At 37.5% G+C, this 19,069-nt stretch overlaps 7 protein-coding genes across 9 annotated transcripts; all 7 read left to right on the forward strand.

The window, feature by feature from the left end:
- Positions 1 to 630: 630 nt before the first annotated feature.
- Positions 631 to 5,166, forward strand: LOC135132383 (uncharacterized). Of its 3 annotated transcripts, none has more exons than XR_010281016.1 (3): positions 631 to 1,555; positions 1,642 to 2,176; positions 4,791 to 5,166. XR_010281016.1 is itself a non-coding variant. In XM_064060459.1 (2 exons), coding segments are annotated over exons 1-2 (684 nt in total). In that variant the 5' UTR covers positions 631 to 873; the 3' UTR covers positions 1,644 to 2,490. The 3 variants fall into 3 exon arrangements, 1 of the variants encoding a protein (XP_063916529.1); XR_010281015.1 differs by having other exon boundaries at positions 4,794 to 5,166; XM_064060459.1 differs by lacking the exon at positions 4,791 to 5,166 and having other exon boundaries at positions 1,642 to 2,490.
- Positions 1,906 to 4,933, forward strand: LOC135131769 (uncharacterized protein K02A2.6-like). The gene is made up of 3 exons (XM_064059615.1): positions 1,906 to 1,987; positions 2,036 to 2,569; positions 2,643 to 4,933. Exons 1-3 carry the CDS (start codon positions 1,906 to 1,908, stop codon positions 4,931 to 4,933), a joined length of 2,907 nt encoding a protein of 968 aa, XP_063915685.1.
- Positions 5,167 to 5,602: 436 nt separating the features above from the next.
- Positions 5,603 to 6,457, forward strand: LOC135132382 (venom carboxylesterase-6-like). Its single transcript, XM_064060457.1, has 2 exons — positions 5,603 to 6,169; positions 6,220 to 6,457. Exons 1-2 carry the CDS (start codon positions 5,669 to 5,671, stop codon positions 6,421 to 6,423), a joined length of 705 nt encoding a protein of 234 aa, XP_063916527.1. The 5' UTR covers positions 5,603 to 5,668; the 3' UTR covers positions 6,424 to 6,457.
- A 534-nt stretch (positions 6,458 to 6,991) lies between these two features.
- Positions 6,992 to 7,980, forward strand: LOC135132441 (juvenile hormone esterase-like). Its single transcript, XM_064060533.1, has 3 exons — positions 6,992 to 7,380; positions 7,428 to 7,575; positions 7,625 to 7,980. Exons 1-3 carry the CDS (start codon positions 7,222 to 7,224, stop codon positions 7,945 to 7,947), a joined length of 630 nt encoding a protein of 209 aa, XP_063916603.1. The 5' UTR covers positions 6,992 to 7,221; the 3' UTR covers positions 7,948 to 7,980.
- Positions 7,981 to 8,856: 876 nt separating this feature from the next.
- Positions 8,857 to 10,831, forward strand: LOC135132377 (juvenile hormone esterase-like). Its single transcript, XM_064060452.1, has 6 exons — positions 8,857 to 9,077; positions 9,129 to 9,269; positions 9,316 to 9,849; positions 9,902 to 10,234; positions 10,282 to 10,429; positions 10,476 to 10,831. The coding sequence occupies exons 1-6, from the start codon at positions 8,943 to 8,945 to the stop codon at positions 10,814 to 10,816; spliced, it is 1,632 nt and encodes a 543-aa protein (XP_063916522.1). The 5' UTR covers positions 8,857 to 8,942; the 3' UTR covers positions 10,817 to 10,831.
- Positions 10,832 to 12,449: 1,618 nt separating this feature from the next.
- LOC135132384 (esterase B1-like) lies at positions 12,450 to 17,205 on the forward strand. Its single transcript, XM_064060460.1, has 3 exons — positions 12,450 to 12,832; positions 12,884 to 13,023; positions 16,490 to 17,205. The coding sequence occupies exons 1-2, from the start codon at positions 12,698 to 12,700 to the stop codon at positions 13,004 to 13,006; spliced, it is 258 nt and encodes an 85-aa protein (XP_063916530.1). The 5' UTR covers positions 12,450 to 12,697; the 3' UTR covers positions 13,007 to 13,023; positions 16,490 to 17,205.
- Positions 17,184 to 18,657, forward strand: LOC135131770 (juvenile hormone esterase-like). Its single transcript, XM_064059616.1, has 5 exons — positions 17,184 to 17,757; positions 17,799 to 17,881; positions 17,915 to 18,091; positions 18,139 to 18,268; positions 18,335 to 18,657. The coding sequence occupies exons 1-5, from the start codon at positions 17,217 to 17,219 to the stop codon at positions 18,649 to 18,651; spliced, it is 1,248 nt and encodes a 415-aa protein (XP_063915686.1). The 5' UTR covers positions 17,184 to 17,216; the 3' UTR covers positions 18,652 to 18,657.
- Positions 18,658 to 19,069: the final 412 nt, after the last annotated feature.

Genomic DNA, 19,069 nt, shown 5'->3' on the forward strand with positions numbered 1-19,069 from the left:
CTGGTCGTGTTGAAGACGTCTGTCTTACTCGCTTTGTCAAGCTGTGGACCAATTTTGACAAGTTTGGAAATCCGACTCCCGATAAGAATGACGATTTGTTGAAAGTCGTATGGAAACCTGTAACTGATGCCAATGTGGATTTTCTTGACATTGGGAAAGAATTAGAAGCTAAAACAAATCCCGTGAATGAAAGACTGCTGCTCTGGAAACAACTGTCTGATGAAAGTCCAGCTGGAAAGAAACAGAAAGCAGCTGTTTGAAGATTTCCAAATTAATGTCCTTACATTGTACTGATTTAATTGTTTTGAACTTAACGAATAAAAATTTTTAGTAATTAGGCTATTTGATGACGTCATGTATTAGACTATTACTTTATTAAATACTTCATGCAGGACAACCCTGACAGTGAACCTTAGTGAGATCATTTATGTCAGCGCTACAATCCGGTCATTATTTATTGAAAATAACAAGTTTGGCAAGTCTCAGGCCGACGATCCGCAACACTAAATTACTACGACTGTCTGGTAACCTTAAACGATGGCAAGGAGTATGGTAATTTTAGTCTGGGACAATTGCAGTATGTGTTGTTGAATATAAATGGGCTATCGCTGGGTCGTTCCTGAATGTTATATATGCAACCAGCAATAGCCAAGGCAAGGGTGTCATGGACGCCATGTCGATACACACGTGGAACCAACGTGGTGAATAAACCTACAATAATCTGACGTCTTTTTATTGAGTTTTATACCTGTGATATACGGAATACACAACATATGGCGACGAGCAAATTATGAATACAAGGGAGTAACTTTCAACGCAAGAACGGGAGGAAAAGGTGAGAAAGTCTAACCGTTCTGAAAAGCACTTTCAAGCATGGCTAGTTACATCGGCATTATCCCTACATTCACACCGGACAGTGACTTCACGATTTTCGAAGAAAGGTTCGAACAGTTCTGCCTCGTGAACAAAATCGTGGACGAAAAATGCAAAGTTGCCCTGTTGCGAAGTCAGATGGAAACGGATGTATACAAGATACTTCGCGATTTATCATTTCCAATTCCACCCAAGGACAAGTCTTTAGAAGAGCTGAAAAAGGAGCTCCAAAAGCATTTCAGTCCAAAAGTAAACGTGTTTAGGGAACGAATTCAGTTCTTCCGAGCCCACCAAACCGCCGAAGAAAGTTCTAATGAGTGGTATGCAAGATTAAAAAATCTCGCGGTCAACTGTAAGTTTGAGCACCTCCAAGAGACACTGGTTGATCGGTTCGTGTCGGGAATGCGAGAGGGACCCGTTATGGACCGACTAGTGGAAGAACCAGTCAGTCAAAGTCTCGAGAAGTTAATCGAAATTGCCAACAGCAAGGAGTTGGCGTTAGCATACACCACTGGTAAAGGAAGCGAGGACAGAATTCAGGCAGTATACAGTGGTCACCGTAAACTAGGCAACTTCCGGGGAAGAAACCAACACAAACCCAGAAAACCAGATGCAAATGAAGAGTATAAAGAAAGTTATGACATGGGAAGAGTGAAGAACCAAAGCAGAACCACCGTGAAATGTAAGTGCTGTGGCAAAACACATGCTGGAACGTGCAAGTTCCAGAATTATACCTGCAATGCATGTGGCAAAAAGGGACATTTACAGAGTGTCTGCAGGGCAAGGCAGATCAACGCAGTGGAGACCCTACAAAGTGAACAAGGAAGCGGAAGCGAGGTTAGTATATATGACGAAGGACATTATCTAAACTCTATATATAACATTAACAACACTCTTAAGCCAATCGAACTCTCCGTGTTAATAGATGGCAAAAAATATTGCATGCAGTTAGATTCAGGTTCCGGCATATCTGCAATAAGCAACAAGTTTTATGTAAATAATTTGAACACTTACCAAATTCATCCAACAGTAATGTCGTTTAAAGGTTACACAGGTGAATCAATTGTACCACTAGGATTCATAAATGTTATAGTAGAATATGGAGATATGGCAAGTGAGTTAAAACTATTTGTAATTGAAAATGCTATGACAGGATTGTTAGGCAGGGATTTCATCAATAATTTTAACATTATTTTCACTCCAGCAGGAATAAACGCCATTGACTCGGTGGTGGACGTGAAGACTACGTTAAGGGGGGAGTTTCCTGATGTGTGTACTTCAGCTCTCGGATGTTTTAAACACGGTAAGATTTCTTTGAAGTTAAAGCCTAACGCCGTCCCAAAGCACCATTCTCCGAAACCTGTACCCTTAGCCCTTAAATCCAAAGTCGAGTACGAATTAGAGAGGATGATTCAAAGAGGAATCATTACACCAACCGTAACAGCAGAATGGAGTTCCCATATTGTCCCGGTTCTGCGAAAAAATGGCACCGTACGCATATGTGGTAGCTATATAAATCTCAACAAAAATCTAGTAGATGTGTATTATCCATTACCACGCATAGATCAGATTTATGCTAATCTGAAAGGAAATTACAAATTTTCCAAAATAGATCTAAGCGACGCGTATATGCAGTTCGAACTCATATGCGTCAAAAAAGCTGGTCACTATATCCACGCACAAAGGATTATACATGGTTAACCGAATGCCCTTTGGGATTAAGTGTGCAAGCTTTTACTTCCAAAAACATATTGACCAACTTTTTCAAGGCATCGACAATGTATTCACCTTCCAGGATGACATCTTAATCGGACATAAACGTGGCGAAAACCACCTGGATATTTTGAGACGAGCCCTAACCATATTAAAAAACGCAGGGCTAACGGTAAACCTGGATAAATGTCAGTTTCTCCAAAGCAAAATCTCGTATCTGGGATACGACTTATCAGAAAACGGTTTAAGTAAAAGCAAAGATAAGATCGAAGCAATAACATCTGCTCCACCGCCAAATAATATTACCGAACTTAAATCGTTTATTGGAGTGGTTAATTATTATAGCAAATTTATACCCAACATTACAGAAACTCTAGCACCCCTCTATCAGTTACTAAAAAAGGATGTTAAATATCAATGGACAGATAAATGTGATACAGCGTTCAGAAGTATTAAGCAAAAGATTGCGTCTGATACGGTTCTAACTTACTTCGATCCTAATCTACCCATCATTGTAACATGTGATGCTTCTGAACGTGGCATAGCAGCAGTTCTTGCACACAAGATGACAGACAACACTGAAAAAATGGTGACATGTGTATCAAGAACTTACACTAAAGCTGAACAGAACTACTCAGTAGTGCACAAAGAAAGTTTAGCATGCTATTTCGCCATAAACAAATTCCAAGAATACTTATATGGACAGAGATTTATTTTGCGAACAGATCAAAAATCGTTGGTCTACTTGTTTGGGAAACAAAAGGAAATAAATCAGACATATGCTAATCGAATAAAGCGCTACGCACTGTATTTTTCAAACTTTGATTTCCAAATTGAACATATAAAGGGACGTGACAACGCAGTCGCAGACTGTTTGTCGCGATTACCACTAGACAAGCAATTTACAGTTGACGAAGTAGAATACAATAGCATATATTTCTCCAATGTAGATATTCCGATAGACAATACAATGGTAAAAGAAGAAACAGCAAATGACGCTATCTTAACTAAGGTTATAGAATTTGTTCGATCGGGATGGCCAAACGAGATCGATGAAAATTATCGACCATTTTATAATCGCAAATTAGACCTCCACGTGGTAAATGGCTGTTTGTTGTTTGGAGACCGTATCGTGATACCAACCACAATGCGAGAAATAGTAAAAAACGAACTACACTCTACTCATGAAGGCATCGTGCGAATGAAAGCTATGGCGAGATCGTTCTTATGGTTTCCTGGAGTCGACAAAGAAATTGAACAGATATGCAAATCGTGCAAAGCTTGTCTGTCTGTCACATCTCATCCCCCAAAAACCTATGTATCCTGGCCGGAATCTTCTAATCCGTTCGAATTAGTCCACATGGACTTTTTCACGTTCCTGCAAAGACAATACCTGATCATAGTAGACAGCTGCACTAAATGGTTAGAAATTTACAGTATGAAAAACATTACAAGCGAGAGTACTGTAGAAATGCTTAGAGACTGCTTCTCTCGATTTGGGCTGCCAGAAACAGTTGTCTCCGATAACGGACCTTCCTTCGTCTCCGAAGAAATGGAGATTTTCTTTTACCGGAACGGAATCAAACACATGACAATCTCGCCATACAACCCTCAAAGTAACGGCCTTGCTGAAAACGGTGTTAAAATAGTAAAAAACAAGCTGAAGTCGGCATTGGCAGATGAACAAAATAAAAATGCCACCATCCAGACGATACTTTCCCGTTTCCTGCTAGTTTATAGAAACACACCGCATACGACGACCAAAATATCTCCAGCTAGTGCTATGTTTGGTCGAGAATTACGTACAAGGTTTCATCTAATGACTCGTACTGACCATGTCTCAAAAAAAATACCCCGCGAACCAACTACAAGTCGAACTTTTAAAATCAACGACAAAGTCATAATCAGAGACTATCGGACAACTGAGAGGAAATGGGTTGATGCGAAAATAATAAAAACAATTGGCAACGCCACTCATTTATGCCAGCTCGCATCTGGAACGGTGTGGAAACGTCACCCAAATCAAATAAAGAAAAGGAGTGAGGGTTGCGAATCAGTATTGACTAAAAGCACCGCCATTAAACAGCACAGAGGACATTGCAATGTGAAAATCGGAATGCCCATAAATTACGATCCTGCGTTACCACAACTACCCATCCCTGCCCCAGTACGTAGCACTTCCACTAATCTGGATCCTGTACCAGCAGGTATGAACAACACACGTCAGGACACTCATCCTTTACCAGCCACCGAGCCAATGTGTCCTCCCGCAGCACATGAATGTATTAGACCATCTAGAATTAGGAAAACCCCAAAGATCCTAGATGATTTTATTGTTAGTATGTAAGATTTCAACCTGTAAATATTATTTTAGTTAGTTTAGGTAAATTTCATTGTTAGGAGGAATATTTTGTAGTTGTAAGTTAAAGAGGGAGAAGTGTTATATATGCAACCAGCAATAGCCAAGGCAAGGGTGTCATGGACCCCATGTCGATACACACGTGGAACCAACGTGGTGAATAAACCTACAATAATCTGACGTCTTTTTATTGAGTTTTATACCTGTGATATACGGAATACACAACACTGAAGGTCACTGTTTTACCCATAGTGATGGCGTGACCAGTTTAGTATTGTGTGTCAAACCATACTTAGTGTTCCACAATGGTTCAACATGAAGTTACAATCCATCAAGGAACACTGCGCGGTTCTACAGGTACTGATCTCCGTGGCGACACCTTCCTCAAATTCCAGGGAATTCCATATGCCAAACCTCCACTTGGCGACCTTAGGTTCAAGGTACAATTTTCTACCCAATCCATTTCACATAAAAATTTATTAAAAAATTAGACGCCCGTTCCTCCCGAAAATGGGCTGGCGTTTTCGATGCCACCAAAGAAGGGAGCATTTGTTACCAACGAGACCTTTTCAAAAAGTGCGACTATGGTGGAAGTAAAACTGCTTGTTCCTGAACGTCTACACGAAAAAGGTAGGTAGCAGTGGTGGCTTGAGTTTTTTTTTCGACTATCCAAAACTGAAACAGTTTTGGCTTCCCGAAGACGAAAAAGATTTGCGTCCCGTCATGTTCTGGATCCATGGTGGAGTGTTCATTTTGCAGCACGGCGGTGAAGAACTCCACAGTCCCGATTTCCTGATTACCGAAGACGTGGTGGTGGTTACCATCAATTATCGTCTTGGTCTTTTAGGGTTTATCAGTTCTGACGATACTTCTTTAGACATACCCGGGAGCGCGGGTTTGAAGGACCAAGTCATGGCTTTAAAATGGGTCCAGGAGAAAATTGACAAGTTTGGTGGGGATCCTAACGATGTTACGGTCTTCGGGCAGAGCGCTGGTGCGGTTTCAGTCCATTTGATGGTGCTGTCGCCTCTAGCAAAGGGTCTTTTCCATAAAGCTATAGCCCAGAGTGGAAGTGCTATAAATCCATGGGTTCAAGCTCGTAAAGGAGTGAAACGTGTAGCAGAAGTAATGGGTCTTGAAGGGGCAGATGACAAAACCGTCTTTGACGCTGTAACGAAAAAATCAAAAGAAGAGATTTTAGGACTTCAAGAAATAATGGACGACGTGTTTATGTTCTTGATTAAGTCAGCACCACGTTTTTATTGATGTTTCAGAATTTAGAACCCTATACACCCAGATACATAGGTTTAGTTATCGAAACAAACTCCAAAGAACCGTCCATGACTGAAGAACCCATTAATATTATGAAATCTGGAAACTTCAGCCAGGTACAATTTTTGACTGGGTGCACTTCTCTAGAGGGCGCTACTCTCGACCTGGTGGTCAAATCCATAGATTTTAACCTTATACTCTACTAGATGCGCAACTGCGTCGCGTAAAGTGAAGCCTATGGCGGCCATTTGTCAAAGAGGCAAAATACTGTAGAATCGTATTACGGTAATGGTAAAAGTAAGGGTAAAATATTATTTATTTGTTCTAAGGAAATCAGGTGCACATTTTATTGTTAGCTTGCCAATCCTGACATACAACAAAAGAACATATAACTTAAAATATACTACAAATGTTACGTTATTGAGGAAAAATAATTAAAATAGTTTTCCAATTCTTACATAAATCAGAAGTCATTAAAATAAAAAAAAAAATACCTAAGCAGTAAATACGTGCCAGGACGCACCAAATAATCACTTTCAGTGAAAGGGTCACTACACAATTTACTGGCTTTTGTTGGTGTAATTTTTTTTCTTTTCATTACTCTAACCCACTGTTCCAAGAGCTTTTCATTTTTCAGGGGAAATCCAAAGACAAAATCACATAATAAAAAGACAAACCGATTTAGCAATCCACCGCAAATTACCCAAAAAACTGGACGTTTCCTCCTGGTTTAAACCGATTTGTACACCCAAATGCGGAACACGATGCCGGCATATTTCGCTTTTAATAAACCAACACTTTTTGGAACTATACTTTAATTCATATATACATATATATATAGCATATATTTAGCACTATTTTCCTAATATATTACCAAGCGATCATACATTGACAGCAATGTTTTGCCTTTCTGACAAATGGCGGCCACTCGACCTTGAAGCTTCACTTCTCTCTGCAGCGCAGGGTTAGGTAGTCGGGTATCTAGGTAACTTAATTTAACATCTATGGTCAAATCTGAGGTCCTAGATTTCGAGAAACTTATTCCATGGTCCCTTGGTTATAAAATCGGTTCTCCTGAATCTAAAGCCGTTGCTGCAAAATTGAAGAAATTTTACTTTGGTGACGAAGAATACTCCCGGAATTTTTTAAAACAAAAATACGACGTTAGTATCACACACGAATTTATTCGAAAATCGATCTTCTTTTGTAGGCTTTGTCTGATATTTACTTCCTTTATGGTATTTATGATACAATAATGACTCAATCCGCTGTTTCCAAAGCTCCCATTTATCTGTACTGGATGACTCTCGAAACCAAGCTGAACTTGTTTAAAATGCTTCTAGGCGTTAGGATACCAGGTGCGTTGATTGTATAAATTCAAGAACCATGTTTTGAGTTGATTTTCAGGTGTTTGTCATTGTGATGATGTTTTTTACCTTTTCAAGAATTTTGCCACTCCGAAAATAGTACCTGGTAGTGTTGAAGACATCGGTGTTACTAGGTTTGTCAGGTTGTGGACCAATTTTGCCAAATTTGGAAATCCGACTCCTGATAAGAATGACGATTTGCTGAAAGTGGTGTGGAAACCCATCACGGGTCGTAATATGGATTGTCTTGAAATTGGGAAAGAATTACAAGCCAGGTCAAAACCGGTGACTGAAAGTCTACTGCTCTGGAAACAAGTGTTTGCTGAAAGTCCAGCTGGAAGGAAACAGAATGATGCTGTTTGAAGGGATCCAAATAAATGTCTTTACAATACATACATGATTGAAAAATACCTCAGATTGTTTTTTTTCAGTACTAACCTACCCATCTTTAAATACTCAGCAATGTAGGTTATGCAACACAATATGCACTATTTAAATAAGTACAATAATAATTGAGGTTATTATATGTATAATAATAATTAAGATATAATTCCTCATACTATACGAGCTATTAAGCATAATTTAAAAGATAGGTATGCATTAAAACAAGTGATTGTACTCTGGAATTACGCAGTTGTTTACTTTCTTGAATTATAAAGTTGTTTTGTTATAATTACCTACCCAGTTTAAGGTCGGTACTCAAACAAACAAATAAAGGTAGATTAAAAATAACCTTCTGTTGTTTAGTTAGCAAACAGACATTTCATTACTTTCAGACTACAATTTTCTAAATAATATCCCTTTATTTGAAAAAAAGTTCACAAGGACTAGCAATAGAGCAATGACCAAAAGTTTATAAAAATAGAACAATATTAATGTTGTGCAATGATGTGATGCTTTTATTTATATTACCACACATCTTACATAAAGTAACAGAAATAAAATAACTGTTTCGATAATTGTTGTATGACTAATATTCGCTGGCTGATGAACCCGTCAAAAACCAGAAATTAATAACACACAATGGGCTCAAATGGACAAAAAGACCAAGTTCAAACCGTGAAAATACATATAAACCAATAACAACGAGGCTACTCAATGACGTCATCATGTCCCATGAACTTTGTGACATCAAGGATAGTACAACACTATTCACTTATAATGTACAACTGATATATTGTTTACTTCCAATTATAAGTATTTTTTTCTTAATTAATGACAAAATCACGTTTTGCATATCGCACTAAGTAAACACTAGTGTGATTTAAAAATAAAAATAGCGGTATTTGTTTGACCATAGACTACTAGGTAACCAGTTTAGTTTTGCTTGTCAAACCATACTTGCTATTGTATAAAGAATGGCTCAACCTGAAGTTACAATCCAACAAGGAACCCTGCGTGGTTCTACAGCTACTGATCTCCGTGGCAACCCCTTCCTGAAATTCCAGGGTATTCCATATGCCAAACCACCACTGGGCGATCTTAGATTCAAGGTAAAATTTTCTACCAATGCCGCTAGACTTAAAAATTTACAAAAAAATTAGGCCCCCGTTCCTCCCGAAAAATGGACCGGAGTTTTCGACGCCACCAAAGAAGGCAGTATTTGCTACCACCGAGACGTTATCAAAAAAGGCATTCTCATCGGAACCGAAAACTGCTTAGTTCTGAACGTCTACACGAAAAAAGTACGTAGAAAATAGTCCCGAGCTGTCAAAAATCGAAAAATTTTAGCTCCCCAAAGATGAGAAAGATCTGCGTCCGGTTATGTTCTGGATCCACGGTGGAGGGTTCATTTGGGGACACGGCGGCGAAGACCTCTACGGTGCCGATTATCTTATTACCGAAGACGTGGTTGTGGTTACCATCAATTATCGTCTTGGTCTTTTCGGGTTTGTCAGTTTTGACGATCCGTCTTTGGAAGTACCAGGGAACGCCGGTTTGAAAGACCAAGTCATGGCTTTGAGATGGGTTCAGAAGAATATTGACAAGTTTGGTGGGGATCGTAATAATGTTACGATCTTTGGTGAGAGTGCTGGTGGTGCTTCGGTGCATTTGATGGTACTGTCGCCTCTAGCGAAAGGGCTTTTCCATAAAGCTATAGCCCAGAGTGGGTGTGCTTTAAGTACTTGGGTTCGAGCGAGCAAAGGGGTGAAACGTGTGGCTGAAGTAATGGGGCTTGAAGGGGCAGAAGATAGGACCGTCTTTGACGCTCTAGCGAAGAAGTCAACCGAAGAGGTTTTAGAAATTCAAGAAAAAATGGAAGAGGTACTTATCTTCTAGATTTATTGCGCAGCACTCTTTATTTATGATATTACAGGAAATAAAACCGTACAAACCTAGATACGTAGGCTTAGTCGTTGAAACAAACTCCAAAGAACCGTTCATGATTGAAGAACCCATTAAAATTATGTTATCTGGACACTTCAACCAGGTACCATTTTTGATAGGGTACAATACTTTAGAAGGTGCTGTTGTTGACCTGTTGAAAAAGCCCGGACAACCTGAGGCCCCAGATTTCGAGCAACTTATTCCTTGGTCATTTGGTTACGAAGTGGGTTCTGCTGAATCTAAAGCCGTGGCTGCAAAATTGCAGAAATTTTACTTTGGGGACGAAGACTATTCTCAGCAGCTATTAAGAAAAAAATACGACGTTAGTATCACGTACGAACTTGATTGAAAATCAATCTCTGTTTGTAGGTTTTGTCTGATAGTTACTTCATTTTTGATATTTACGTTACAATAATGACTCAATTCGCCATTTCAAAGGCACCCATTTATCTGTACAGGATGGCCGTCGAGACCGAGCTGAACTTCTATAAAGTACTTCTAAACATTCAAATGCCTGGTGCGTTGACTAGATTGTCAAAACTATGTTTTGATATATTTTTCAGGTGTTTGTCATTGTGATGATGTTGGATACCTTTTCAAGCATTCTACCACTCCAGAAATAGTACCAGGTAGTGTTGAAGACCTCTGTCTGACTAGGTTTGTTAAGTTGTGGACCAATTTTGCCAAATTTGGAAATCCGACTCCTGATAAGAATGACGATTTGCTTAAAGTTGTGTGGAAACCTGTAAGGAACGATAGTGTTGATTTTCTTGAAATTGGGAAAGAATTAGAAGCCAAGTCGAATCCGGTGACTGAAAGACTACTGCTCTGGAAGCAGGTGTTTGCTGAAAGTTCAGCTGGAAGGAAACAAAATGTTGCTATGTATTTGAAGGGTTCCAAATAAATATTTTTCAATATAGTGTATTGAATTTTGAGGAATAAAGGATCTTGAAAAAAATCGAATTTCAATATTATCCCGGCGAATCCACCAATTTCTCACTTGAAATTTAATGGAAAATTGAAACATTAAAATTTTATACACACACCACTAAAGGTCGATTTATAATCTTGCCGTTGCTGTTCGCCGTTGACGTTGCCGTGCAAATCATCACAAATCGATTTTCTACTCACGCTCCGCCCCTCGGTCTGACAACAAATGAAAATTCATCACTATTGAGATCGAGACGGATGGGTGGGGCTTCTCATTTGTTTTTTTTTTTAATTAATACTTTTAGTTTTCTTTGTATAACGCGATTACTTAAGAACCTATTTCAAATGGTAATTTCTCGTAGAAGAATAAAGATTTTACAATTAAGCTCTGCCCCCCAGCTTACGACGAATAAAAAAAATCATCAGAGTTAGGATAGGGTGGGTGGGTTGGGCTTACATGTTTTAAGTGTCATGTTGTGAAAAGAAGTCTGCACATGTTAAAAGAAAAAGGCAAAATGAAAGCCCGCCCACCCGCCCTGTCTCAATTGTGATGATTTTTTTTATTCGCCGTGAATCAAGAGTGCGGAGCTTAACTGCAAAATACCCATTTCTTTACAAGAAATTAAAAACATATTTTTGATATCGTGTTGTTCAAAGAATACCATGTACATTAAGAAAAAAATGTAAAATATAAACCTGGTAAGATAAGACTGATTTTGGCAAATCACGTATTCTCTAAGAAAATAGAGGGCGGGTGGGGGGGCTAGAAAATGATTTCATGATTTCCACTATTTTTCGAAAATAGTTGAGTGGTGAAGTGCCAAAATTAGTTTTATCTTATCAAATACTAGCCCCGCCCACCCACCCTCTGTTTTCTTGGAGGGCAAGTGATTTGCCAAAATCAGTCTTATCTTAGCAAGTACTAGCTAGCTAAGATAAAACTATTTTGGCAAATGACATACCCCCTAAGAAAAAAGAGGGTGGGCGGGCGGGGCTTGCAGCTCCTAAGATAAAACTGATTTGGCAGTTGACATACCCTCTAAAAAAGAAGAGAGTGGGTGTGTGGCTGGGGCTAGTTTTGACATGTTTTTTCAGGTGTTTGTCATTGTGATGATGTTGGATACCTATTCAAGCATTTTGCCACTCCGGAAATAGTACCTGGTCGTGTTGAAGACGTCTGTCTTACTCGCTTTGTCAAGCTGTGGGCCAATTTTGCCAAGTTTGGAAATCCGACTCCCGATAAGAATGACGATTTGTTGAAAGTCGTATGGAAACCTGTAACTGATGCCAATGTGGATTTTCTTGACATTGGGAAAGAATTAGAAGCTAAAACAAATCCCGTGAATGAAAGACTGCTGCTCTGGAAACAACTGTCTGATGAAAGTCCAGCTGGAAAGAAACAGAAAGCAGCTGTTTGAAGATTTCCAAATTAATGTCCTTACATTGTACTGATTTAATTGTTTTGAACTTAACGAATACAAATTTTTAGTAATTAGGCTATTTGATGACGTCATGTATTAGACTATTACTTTATTAAATACTTCATGCAGGACAACCCTGACAGTGAACCTTAGTGAGATCATTTATGTCAGCGCTACAATCCGGTCATTATTTATTGAAAATAACAAGTTTGGCAAGTCTCAGGCCGACGATCCGCAACACTAAATTACTACGACTGTCTGGTAACCTTAAACGATGGCAAGGAGTATGGTAATTTTAGTCTGGGACAATTGCAGTATGTGTTGTTGAATATAAATGGGCTATCGCTGGGTCGTTCCTGAAGGTCACTGTTTTACCCATAGTGATGGCGTGACCAGTTTAGTATTGTGTGTCAAACCATACTTAGTGTTCCACAATGGTTCAACCTGAAGTTACAATCCATCAAGGAACACTGCGCGGTTCTACAGGTACTGATCTCCGTGGCAACACCTTCCTCAAATTCCAGGGAATTCCATATGCCAAACCTCCACTTGGCGACCTTAGGTTCAAGGTACAATTTTCTATCCAATCCGTTTCACATAAAAATTTATTAAAAAATTAGGCGCCCGTTCCTCCCGAAAAATGGACCGGGATTTTCGATGCGACCAAAGAAGGCAGCATTTGCCACCAACGAGACCTTTTCAAAAAGTGCGACTATGGTGGAAGTAAAACTGCTTGTTCCTGAACGTCTACACAAAAAAGGTAGGTAGCAGTGGTGGCCTGAGTTTTTTTTAATAATAATAATAATAAAAATAATAAGTTTATTGCCCAACAGTTCAAGCGAACCAATTACAGAGCAATGAATGAATATAACCTAATAACCTAATATTATTCTAGAGTGACAAGAAAAAAAAAAAACAGAAAACCGAAACTGTAAACTACACTTTCCATGAAGGTTAAATAAAAGTATGTGTGCTTATATATAAATGAATAACAGAACAAAAGAAATAACAAACCAACTTTAAATAATAATAATAATAGTAAAAACAGTATTTGACACAAATTCAAATTAGTAGAAACAACAACTAATAGGTGTAATAATTTAATTAACTACTATTAAAATAAAAAGCTATTACCTTCATTTTGAATTGTTTGAAACTGTGTGAAAAGATATCCAAAGCCTTAAAGTTCTTATTAAAAAGGAAACACATTATATTTAAAGGTGATTTCATTAAAATATTTGTACGAGCTAAAGGCACATAAAAAGGCAAATCACTTCTGCAATTTAAGCGTGGAACATGAAAGCAAATTTTTCCCAATAACTCGGCACAATCAATCCTTGAATGAATTAATTTAAAGAAAAATAAAGTAATGGCAACTTCTCTTCTGCTAACTAATGATAACATGTTGAATTCACTTAGCAGCAAAGCATTATCAATTCCTCTATCAGGATAAGTACCGTATTTTCTAAACCATACGTATTTCATGAATTTTCTTTGAATGGACTCAATGACATTTATGTAGCATTGATATAATGGATTCCAAATAAGACAACCATACATCAAACATGAGATAACATATGCCTCGAATAATATCTTAATAGTATTTAAATTATTGAAGTTTTTACATTGCCTTATTATAAACCCAAGTAAAGAAAACGAACGTGCAACAATATTGTTGATACGGCATTGAAATGTAAGTTCTGAATCAAATGTGATTCCCAGATCTTTTATGACATTACATCGAGGTATGATTTCGTTATTGACTGAATAATCAAATTTGTGTAATGTTTTCTTACGAGTAAATGATATGACTTTACATTTAGTGACATTCAGGGTAATTTTATTTAAGGAACACCAATTGTTGAATTGATTCATATCACTTTGAAGCTGATGTGCATCCTCAGTTGTTCTAATAATGTGATATATTTTAGCATCATCTGCGTATATTAATGATTGACTCTTGAAAATGGTAGGCAAATCATTCACAAATAAAATGAAAAGTAGCGGACCAAGATTAGCTCCTTGTGGAACTCCTGATGTGACATCGTAGATATGAGAAGAGTGACTATTATAAAAAACATATTGCGATCTGTCTGATAAATATGAGCGAAGTAAATTGAAAATATTGCCACAGAGACCATATACCTGAAGTTTAGATAATAACATTAAGTGATCAAGGCGATCAAAAGCTTTCGCAAAATCTGTATAAATGACGTCTACTTGGGACGCATTATCAATAGCTTCTGTCAGAAATTGGGAAAAACAAGCTAAATTGGTTATCGTTGAGCGCCCATCAACAAATCCATGCTGCTGCGGAGAGATATATTTTCGAACATGAGGATAGATAAACGAATACAGAACAACTTCAAAAACTTTTGAAAAGTTATTTATTATTGATATAGGACGGTATTTATCTATTTCAGCATTATTACCTGATTTGAAGATTGGTGTGACTTTAGAGGTCTTCCACTTTTTTGGGAATGTACCAGTAGTAAGGGCAACATTAAAAATTGCTAATAAAGGTTGAACAAAAATATTTTTACAATCGTGTATCACAAAACCTGGGATTTGGTCAGGCCCAGCAGTAAAAGAATTTTTGATTTTATTGAAAGCAACTAAAACGTCATTGTGAGTAATGCTGGATATAGATAAAGAAAGATAATCAGATGAAGGCACTGGAAAATCTGTTGAATTCTGAGAACAAACATAGGACGACTGAAAAAATGTGGCAAATGCGTTGACAATGTCTTCTGGAGAATTTAAAGAAACGTTATTAAAAGTCATTTTTCCGGGTATGCGTGTTTGACCTTTCATTGATTTTACATACGACCAGAATTTTTTTGGGTCCTGGGATAGATTATTTTGAATGGAATTCAGATATTCTTTATAAGCTAGAGATATTTGATTTTTAGTAATAGTACGATAATGTTTAAATTTGACGTAATAGGAGCTATCATTAGTTTGCTTATATTTATTATGACAATAACCTTTTAATTTAATGTTACTGATAATCACAGAATTGAACCATGGCGGAAACTGAATCTTATTGAATTTATTTGGATAAATTGGGACATGCTTATCAAAAATATGATATAGGGCGTTATAAAATTGATCTACCATACTATCGACATCAACACAATTATTTAGAAAGGACCAATCTATATTTAATAATTCCTGATATAAAGAAGGATAATCAGCTCTCTTAAAATTGTATAGTTTTACACCATTTGGTCTAGTGGAAGGGAAGTTACTAAAGTTGTCAACAGTGAAGTCAATCAAAATCGAAAGAGCCGGGTGATGGGTGTCTTCCGCAACCACAGGACTGCAATCATGTTCAACCCGACAATGGACATTGAAAAATACAAGATCCAGTAATTTGTTTGAGCCGTTTTTCACACAATTATATTGAATAAAATTCATAAAACTACAAAAATTATTGAGGGTATGTACCAAGATATTGTCATTATTTTGAATAAATTGGGGGATGTTAAAGTGTCCTAAGATCAAAATATTATCTTCTTTGTTGAAAAACTCCTCAAAAAAGTTACAAAATATCATCAAATCATCACATGTTGGAGTTCTTGAGAAATATACAACAAATAAATAAAATATCGAATTTTTAAGCCAACATTTACATCCTACAATTTCAATTATGTCTATATTCTTACGTAATTGAGATAAGTCAACAACTTCGGCAATTATGTGAGATCGCAGTGCTAAAAGGACACCACCACCTCTAGATATATTTAACTCTTGATAATTACGATCGTTTCTAAAGATATTATATAGGTGAGAAGAAACAATTTCAGAATTTGAGATAGAACTACATAACCAAGTCTCAGATATGGCGATGATGTCATAACTTAAATCTAACGTGGCATTAAAAAATTCATTTGATTTATTTCTTATACTACGCACATTTTGGTAATATAGTGATATAGAAAAGTTGGGCCTTACTTGTTTAAATTATTTGAATCTCTGTCATTGGAACGTTTGTTCGCTACCATAACACGCGGAATTCCCCTTATATATTTTATAATAAGACCTTCCTCACCCCCATTTTTTCTTTCTTGTAATTCTTGTCTGATTTTCTTGTAGTAACTACGTTGTTTTGGTGTTTTGTCCAGTGACACTCTAACATTTTTATAAATTTGATTTTCATTAATGATATCACGATTTTTCCTTATCCCGCGTAAAAGCTTTACCACTTGCTCACCATTTTCTAGGTAAACCCTCATCGGACGTGGGGCAGCACGAGTGGGTTCAAATCTGCCTATTCGATTACATTTGGAAGAAATAATATCTGAAGTTTCACCAAATTGAAATAAGAAATTGTTTACGTAGCTCTCATCACTAACTTTTCTGTCTGCAGAGGACATTTTAGAAGCCTGTTCAGGAACTCCAAACATAATCAAATTGGATTTTCGAATTTGGCGGTCGGTGACCTCCTGCACGACTTCTTCAAATTCGATAGCAGATGGTGTTTCTTTAACTCGCGATAGCTGGTTTTTTAATAATTCCACGGACTGTGATAACTTATCGATTATAATCTTTAATTCTGGGATAATTTCACAACATTTGCATTTGGATGCATTGGCATTAGTAGAGTTGAGTCCACGACACTCCAGACATTTCCAGTCCAAGCCTGATATGGTCTTCATTAATTCAAACTGGGCCTTTGATATATCCAAGCATTTGATATGATTATGCACACCACAAATACAACATTTCAAACTCGGAACTGTAGGCGTAATTGCTGTGTTACACTTTTTACACGAGGACGGCATCTTTATAGTTTATAATAATTAAATGCTTACGCAAAAAGTCACTAATAAGTGAGGAGCGAAGTGAACACGTCTGTCACTCTCGACTGTTCCACTTAGATTTTTTTTCGACTATCCAAAATTGAAACAGTTTTAGCTTCCCGAAGACGAAAAAGATTTGCGTCCCGTCATGTTCTGGATCCATGGTGGAGTGTTCATTTTGCAGCACGGCGGTGAAGAACTCCACAGTCCCGATTTCCTGATTACCGAAGACGTGGTGGTGGTTACCCACAATTATCGTCTTGGTCTTTTAGGGTTTATCAGTTTCGACGATCCTTCTTTAGACATACCCGGGAACGCGGGTTTTAAGGACCAAGTCATGGCTTTAAAATGGGTCCAGGAGAATATTGACAAGTTTGGTGGGGATCCTAACGATGTTACGATCTTCGGTCAGAGCGCTGGTGCGGTTTCAGTCCATTTGATTGTACTGTCGCCTCTGGCAAAGGGTCTTTTCCATAAAGCTATAGCCCAGAGTGGAAGTGCTATAAATCCATGGGTTCAAGCTCGTAAAGGGGTGAAACGTGTAGCAGAAGTAATGGGTCTTGAAGGGGCAGACGACAAAACCGTCTTTGACACTCTAACGAAAAAATCAAAAGAAGAGATTTTAGGACTTCAAGAAATAATGGACGACGTGTTTATGTTCTTGATTAAGTCAGCACCACGTTTTTATTGATATTTCAGAATTTAGAACCCTATAGACCCAGATACATAGGTTTAGTCATCGAAACAAACTCCAAAGAACCGTTCATGACTGAAGAACCCATTAATATTATGAAATCTGGAAACTTCAGCCAGGTACCATTTTTGACTGGGTACACTTCCCTATAGGGCGCTACTCTCGACCTGGTGGTCAAATCTGAGGTCCTAGATTTCGAGAAACTTATTCCATGGTCCCTTGGTTATAAAATCGGTTCTCCAGAATCTAAAGCCGTTGCTGCAAAATTGAAGAAATTTTACTTTGGTGACGAAGAATACTCCCGGAAACTTTTAAAACAAAAATACGACGTTAGTATCACAGACGAATTTATTCGAAAATCGATCTTCTTTTGTAGGCTTTGTCTGATATTTACTTCATTTATGGTATTTATGATACAATAATGACTCAATCCGCTGTTTCCAAAGCTCCCATTTATCTGTACTGGATGACTCTTGAAACCAAGCTGAACTTGTTTAAAAGCTTCTAGGCGTTAAGTTGCCAGGTGCGTTGATTGTACAAATTCAAGAACCATGTTTTGAGTTGATTTTCAGGTGTTTGTCATTGTGATGATGTTTTTTACCTTTTCAAGAATTTTGGCACTCCGAAAATAGTACCTGGTAGTGTTGAAGACATCGGTGTAACTAGGTTTGTCGGGTTGTGGACCAATTTTGCCAAATTTGGAAATCCGACTCCTGATAAGAATGACGATTTGCTGAAAGTGGTGTGGAAACCCATAACGGATCGTAATATGGATTGTCTTGAAATTGGGAAAGAATTACAAGACAGGTCAAATCCGGTGACTGAAAATTTGCTGCTCTGGAAACATGTGTTTGCTAAAAGAATGTCTTTACAACACATACATGATTGAAAAATACCCCAGATTTTTTTTTTTCAGTACTAACCTACCCATCTTCAAACACTCTGCCATATAGGTTATGCAACACAATATTCACTATTGAAATAGGTACAATTGAGGTTATTATATGTATAATTAAGAATTAAGATATAACTCCTTAGACTAAACTACATGGAACTGATTTTATACGAGCCATTAAGCATAATTTAAAAGATAGGTATGCATTAAAACAAGTACTCTGGAATTACGCACTTGTTTGCTTTCTTGAATTATAAAATTTTTTGTTGTAATTACCTACCCAGTTTAAGGTCGGTATTCAAACAAACAAATAAAGGTAGATTAAAAATAACCTTCTGTTGTTTAATTAGCAAATATTTCGTTACTTTCAGACTACAATTTTCAAAATAATATCCCTTTAGTTGAAAAAAGG

The sequence above is a fragment of the Zophobas morio genome, unplaced genomic scaffold (genome assembly GCF_036711695.1).
Source record: "Zophobas morio isolate AGI-343-1 ecotype UQ-CSIRO unplaced genomic scaffold, CSIRO_AGI_Zmor_V1 ptg000021l, whole genome shotgun sequence".
NCBI lineage: Eukaryota > Metazoa > Arthropoda > Insecta > Coleoptera > Tenebrionidae > Zophobas > Zophobas morio.